The 6925-nt window shown below is 60.7% G+C and overlaps 1 protein-coding gene across 1 annotated transcript in view; it reads right to left on the reverse strand.

Annotated features, from left to right (window-relative positions):
* LOC119958304 (zonadhesin-like) overlaps positions 1 to 6925 on the reverse strand; it is a 192364-nt gene that overhangs the window by 16810 nt on the left and 168629 nt on the right. Inside the window, exons 74-77 of the mRNA XM_038786740.1 lie at positions 6233 to 6441; positions 4742 to 4883; positions 3030 to 3277; positions 819 to 948 (exon numbers count right to left, since the gene is read on the reverse strand). Of these exons, the coding sequence (XP_038642668.1) occupies positions 819 to 948; positions 3030 to 3277; positions 4742 to 4883; positions 6233 to 6441 (729 nt within the window). The remainder of the gene's footprint in view (positions 1 to 818; positions 949 to 3029; positions 3278 to 4741; positions 4884 to 6232; positions 6442 to 6925) is intronic.

Genomic DNA, 6925 nt, shown 5'->3' on the forward strand with positions numbered 1-6925 from the left:
TCCCCATTCGCCCATCAGACCCTGTGCGAGACCAACTACGCAATCTTCGGTGTTAACATCCCTCCATGTCCTCCCTCTGCACTCCCCCTGACAGTACAGAGCTCCCTCTACACTCCCCCTGACAGTACAGAGCTCCCTCTACACTCCCCCTGACAGTACAGAGCTCCCTCTACACTCCCCCTGACAGTACAGGGCTCCCTCTACACTCCCCCTGACAGTACAGGGCTCCCTCTACACTACCCCTGACAGTACAGGGCTCCCTCTACACTCCCCCGACAGTACAGAGCTCCCTCTACACTCCCCCTGACAGTACAGAGCTCCCTCTACACTCCCCCTGACAGTACAGAGCTCTCTCTACACTCCCCCTGACAGTACAGAGCTCCCTCTACACTCCCCCTGACAGTACAGAGCTCTCTCTACACTCCCCCTGACAGTACAGAGCTCTCTCTACACTCCCCCTGACAGTACAGAGCTCCCTCTACACTCCCCCTGACAGTACAGAGCTCCCTCTACACTCCCCCTGACAGTACAGAGCTCCCTCTACACTCCCCCTGACAGTACAGAGCTCCCTCTACACTCCCCCTGACAGTACAGAGCTCCCTCTACACTCCCCCTGACAGTACAGAGCTCCCTCTACACCCCCCCTGACAGTACAGAGCTCCCTCTACACTCCCCCTGACAGTACAGAGCTCCCTCTACACTCCCCCTGACAGTACAGAGCTCCCTCTACACTCCCCCTGACAGTACTGAGCTCCCTCTACACTCCCCCGGACAGTACAGGTGTGCAATAGCAGACAATTCGTGCCCGGGCCATGTACCTGCGCTGCTGTGACCATCAAAGTTGACGGTCAATCCGAAGTCTGTCTCCAGGTGAATCGCCCTGGACCTCTGGTAAATCCGGAGCCCCTCCCTGGGCTGGTACGGAGGCTGGATCCGGATCCCGTCCACCTGAATTCGGGAACAAATTCCCGTTACCCACACACACACACACACACACAGTGGCTGGTCCGTGTCTGGCTGAATGAGTGATTGGAAAGCTCAATCGATCGACGGTGGCCTGGGGAGCCTGTGGTCGGGATATGGGCGGATGGAGCTATGGGCGACAGGTGCGAGAGGAGGCCATCCCCTCGAGTTCCCCCAAAGGGCGAGGCCAGGGTGAGCCGGACCCGGGCTCTATCTCCGAGAATTGCCTTGGGTGGATTTGGCCGAAGTGTCGCAGGGCCTCCAGCAGGTGGCAGCGGTGGGGGAGGGCAGCCAGCAGGGGAACTGGTCGCAACTGCCCCCCCCCCCCCTACCTGGGGCACCGGGCAGGTGGCATTGTGTCATCCAGCGGCCCAGGGCAAGATCTGGGGAGCCAGGTTCGAATCCCGCCTGGGCAAACGGGAACGTTTGGGATGAAACCATGGCCGACTGACGTTAAAAACCCATCCGGTTCACCAATGTCCTTGAGGGAAGGAAATCTGCCGTCCTTACCTGGTCTGGCCTACACGTGACTCCAGGCCCCCCCCCCCCCCCCCACAGTAAAGTGAGGAACAGAGAAACTAGGAGCAGGAGGAGGCCATTCGGCCCTTCGAGCCTGCTCCGCCATTCATTAGGATCATGGCCGATCATCCAACTCAATGGCCGGAACCCTCCTTTTCCCCCCATTTCCTTTGACCCCCTTCTCCCCAAGTGCTGTATCTAGCTTCTCCTTGAGAACTTACAATGTTTTGGCCTCAACTACTGCCCGTGGTGACGAATTCCACAGGCCGCCCACTCTCTGGGTGAAGAAATCTCTCCCCATCTCTGTCCTATATGGTCTACCCCCGTGACCTCAGACTGTGACCCCCTGGTTCTGGACCCCCCCCCCCCCACCATCAGGAACATCCTTCCTGCATCTACCCTGTCCAGTCCCGTTAGAATTTTATAGGTTTCTCTGTGAGATTCCCCCCCTCCATTCTTCCGAACTCCAGCGAATACAATCCTCACCGACTCAATCTCTCCTCGTACATCAGCCCTCCGTCCCAGGAATCAGCCTGGTAAACCTTCGCTGCCCTCCCTCGAGATCAGGAGATCAAAACTGCGCCCAATACAAAGAACAAAGAAAAGTACAGCACAGGAACAGGCCCTTCGGCCCTCCAAGACCATGCTGCCCGTCTAAACTAAATCTTCTACACTTCCTGGGTCCGTATCCCTCTATTCCCATCCTATTCATGTATTTGTCAAGATGCCCCTTAAACGTCACTATCGTCCCTGCTTCCACCACCTCCTCCGGCAGCGAGTTCCAGGCACCCACTACCCTCTGTGTAAACAAACTTACCTCGTACATCTCCTCTAAACCTTGCCCCTCGCACCTTAAACCTATGCCCCCTAGTAATTTACCCCTCTACCCTGGGGAAAAAGCCTCTGACTATCCACTCTGTCTATGCCCCTCATAATTTTGTAGACCTCTATCAGGTCGCCCCTCAACCTCCGTCGTTCCAGTGAGAACAAACCAATTTATTCAACCTCTCCTCATAGCTAATGCCCTCCATACCGGGCAACATCCTGGTAAATCTCTTCTGCACCCTCTCTAAAGCCTCCACATCCTTCTGGTAGTGTGGCGACCAGAATTGAAGACTGTACTCCCCAAGTGTGGCCTAACTAAGGGTCTATACAGCTGCAACGTGACTTGCCGATTCTTATACTCAATGCCCCGGCCGATGAAGGCAAGCATGCCGTATGCCTTCTTGACTACCTTCTCCACCTGTGTTGCCCCTTTCAGTGACCTGTGGACCTGTACACCTCGATCTCTCTGACTGTCAATACTCTTGAGGGTTCTACCATTCACTGTATATTCCCGATGTGCATTGGACCTTCCAAAATGCATCACCTCACATTTTTCCGGATTAATATCCCAGCTGTGGACAGGACAGGACAGTTAGCTCCTGTCAATGTGTCGGCCGGGACCTCCCCTGAAAAACGGTCAGGTGGAGGACGTTTCTGAAGGGATCCATTGCAGCGGGGAGCGAAAATACCGTCGGGCGCTGGCGCCGACGACTGCCACTCACCACAAGGCGCCTGCGCTTCATCAGGACGACAGAGTGGCCGTAGACGTCCACGCGGACAGCTTCCAGGGAGGAGACGCGGCTGAAGAACCACCTCCGCGCATTCCTCCCCTCGAGGTTGAAGGGCTGCAGGTCGCCGAGCGGGGCGATGGTCTGGCTCAGGGTGTACGTGTAGCGGCCCTGGTAGTGGTGCCTGTAGCCGTCGAAGGTCCGGTAGTGGGGGTCGCCGGAGATCCGGCAGGAGCGGAATACTGCAGGGGGGAGGGGGGGGGGGGGGGGGAGAGAGAACAGTTAGCGACGGCCAGGCTGGCAGCTGCTGGGCCCATGTGCAACCCATCGCTCGAATATCGGTCAGGCTTCACGTTTAACGCGTCCGTCCGTGTGTGTGTGTGTGTGGGGAGGGAAGGGGGGGGGCGTCCTTTTGCCTGCCACCCTCATGGGGTGGGGGGTATGCGGGGTGACGGACACTGAGGCACGATGCCCGCATGATCACGGGCCCACCCCAATAGGTAGACCAGGGTGGCCAAGGCCCTGTTTGGGCCTTGGTGGAGGAGGAGGCGGAGGCTGGCGATGGGGTGGGTGCGGCGGGGGGCGGGGGGGGATGCGGCGGGTGGGGGGCGCATTGGCTCAAACGGGTCACATGGGTGTTGAGGGCCCCGGATACGCAATTGGCAACACCACCCACGACGGTGGGGCGGGGTGCAAACACGCGCTCGCGTTCAACGAGTCGTTCACGTTGAGGGGGAAGGGGTGGGGGAGGGGGGAGGGGAGGGGTGAGGTGAGGGAGGGGAGGGAACAGCTCGGAGGGAGAGGGGGGGAAGGTGGTGGGGAGGGGAGGGGTGAGGTGAGGGAGCGGGGGGGGACAGCTCGGAGGGAGAGGGGGGGAAGGTGGGGGAGAGGGGAGGGGTGAGGGGAGAGATGGGGGGAAACAGCTCGGAGGGAGGAGGGGGAAGGTGGGGGAGGGCTGGGTGTTGGGGCAAGGGTGGGGTGAATGGGAGGGGTGCAGGGAAAGGGGAGGGGTGGGGGAGAGGGGGAAGGGAGGGGTGGGGGAGAGGGGGAAGGGAGGGGTGGGGGGATGAAGGGCGAGTGGAAGAGGTGAAGGGAGGGGTGGGGGAGAAGGGGAAGGGAGGGGTGGGGGAGAGGGGGAAGGGAGGGGTGGGGGGGATGAAGGGCGAGTGGAAGAGGTGAAGGGAGGGGTGGGGGAAAAGATGTGTGTGGGTGAGGGGGGAAAAGGGTGGGGGGGGGTCGGGGGCCAGGGTGGAGCTGGGAAGGAGGGTGGGGTGTGGGAGGGTTAGCCGTAGGGGAAGGGGTGGGGGGGGGGGGGGGGGGGGGGTGGGGGAGGGTTAGCCGTAGGGGAAGGGTGGGGGGGGGTCGGGGGCCAGGGTGGTGCTGGGAAGGAGGGTGGGGGAGGGTTAGCCGTAGGGGAAGGGTGGGGTGGGGGTAGGGGGGCAGTGACGTGGGACAAGAGCGGAAACTGTCGCAACGGGCGTCGGCGGAGACGAGTGTGGCATCCGGGGTTGACCAGCCCCCCCCCCTTCCCTCCCCCACCCCTGTGGGTCACACCGAACGCGGGATTGCTCCCCCCAGGGCCAGCCGACAAGCCCGGGTTGGGGTACTCAAGGTGGCAATGCGGTGCCGTGGCTGGGTACGGCATGGGGGTCAGCGCCAGCGGGAGCCAGGTTCAGTGCCCGGGGGGTCAATGAGCCGCCGCTTACCCTCGGCTTTGCATTGCCGAATCCCGTTGTTAACGGCGCAAATCGTCTCCCTCCGGCACGCGAACTCCCGGCACTGGTACAGGCCGCTTGCCACACACGTGCACCGGTCATGGCAGCCGGGGGTCAGCCACCAATCTCCCACCTGCCGGCAAAAAGAGGTGGGTGAGGGTCCGGGGAATACCGGCCGTGACACCCACTCCGTTCCCACAGTAACGCCCCCTGTAGGTCACCAATATCATTACGGTGACACCCACTCCAGCCCCACAGTAACGCCCCCTGTAGGTCACCAATATCATTGCCGTGACACCCACTCCAGCCCCACAGTAACGCCCCCTGTAGGTCACCAATATCATTGCCGTGACACCCACTCGATGCTACAGTAACGCCCCCTGTAGGTCACCCAATATCATTACGGTGACACCCACTCAGATGCCACCAGTAACGCCACCTGTAGGTCCTACAATATCATTGCCGTGACAGCCCACTCCAGCCCCACAGTAACGCCCCCTGTAGGTCACCAATATCATTGCCGTGACACCCACTCCAGCCCCACAGTAACGCCCCCTGTAGGTCACCAATATCATTGCCGTGACACCCACTCCAGCCCCACAGTAACGCCCCCTGTAGGTCACCAATATCATTGCCGTGACACCCACTCCAGCCCCACAGTAACGCCCCCTGTAGGTCACCAATATCATTGCCGTGACACCCACTCCAGCCCCACAGTAACGCCCCCTGTAGGTCACCAATATCATTACGGTGACACCCACTCCAGCCCCACAGTAACGCCCCCTGCAGGTCACCAATATCATTGCCGTGACACCCACTCGGTGCTACAGTAACGCCCCCTGTAGGTCACCAATATCATTGCGGTGACACCCACTCCGTTCCCACAGTAACGCCCCCTGTAGGTCACCAATATCATTGCCGTGACACCCACTCCGTTCCCACAGTAACGCCCCCTGTAGGTCACCAATATCATTGCCGTGACACCCACTCCAGCCCCACAGTAACGCCCCCTGTAGGTCACCAATATCATTGCCGTGACACCCACTCCAGCCCCACAGTAACGCCCCCTGTAGGTCACCATTTTCACTGCAGTGCTAATCCAACGGCTCCTTGTATCATTGTTGGTCAGCAGGTTGTGACTCTGGGACAGATCTGCCAATTCTGCACATTGCACGGAGCGTAAAGGAGCACGAGGTGCTCTGGGAAAGGCGGGGGGGGGGGAAGGGGGGCTTCCCAGCAGTGGATGGTCAGCTCCGGAATATCCCGCGGTTTTCTCACGGCGAGGTCGACCCCCCCCCTTCCAATGAGAGTTGTCCTCTGAGTGAGGGGCTGTCCCCCCAGACCCACCTCTCCCCGGTGCCGAGACCAGCTTCCAGCTCCTCCCTCCCGATCCTGTCTGCCCCTCCGCTTCGCGGGCACCGCCCCCCCCCCCCAAACCCGGCACTCCCCCCCCCCCGCCCCCCGCCCCCCCCCGGTGCTCACGTTGTGATAGTCGTTGTTGGCGTCCAGGCAGCCGCACTCCACCGGTCTGACGCAGGCGTCGTCGCTCTGCACGTAGCCCCGCGCGCACTCGCAGCCCTCCACGCAGGCCGTGGGCCTCTCGCACCGGGCCGGAGCGTGGATGTCGCTGCAGGTGGCCGGGCAGGGCGTGGCGCACTCCACGTAGCGGCTGTTGAGCGGGCAGGGCAGGGCTGGAAGGAAAGGCGGCAAGTTAGACGAAGGGCAAAGGGAACCGGGAAGGGGGAGCGGGAAAACTGGGCCTTGCAAAACAGGCTCTGCTTTCCTGAACCCGCCATGCCCCCCCCCCCCCCAAAAGACATCCAGGAAACATTGAGGGGCAGCACGGTAGCATGGTGGTTAGCATAAATGCTTCACAGCTCCAGGGTCCCAGGTTCGATTCCCGGCTGGGTCACTGTCTGTGTGGAGTCTGCACGTCCTCCCCGTTTGTCTGCGTGGGTTTCCTCCGGGTGCTCCGGTTTCCTCCCACAGTCCAAAGATGTGCGGGTTAGGTGGATTGGCCGTGATAAATTGCCCGTAGTGTCCTAAAAAGTAAGGTTAAGGGGGGGTTGTTTGGGTTACGGGTATAGGGTGGATACGTGGGTTTGAGTAGGGTGATCATTGCTCGGCACAACATCGAGGGCCGAAGGGCCTGTTCTGTGCTGTACTGTTCTATGT

This window comes from Scyliorhinus canicula, chromosome 29 (assembly GCF_902713615.1).
Source record: "Scyliorhinus canicula chromosome 29, sScyCan1.1, whole genome shotgun sequence".
Classification (NCBI taxonomy): domain Eukaryota; kingdom Metazoa; phylum Chordata; class Chondrichthyes; order Carcharhiniformes; family Scyliorhinidae; genus Scyliorhinus; species Scyliorhinus canicula.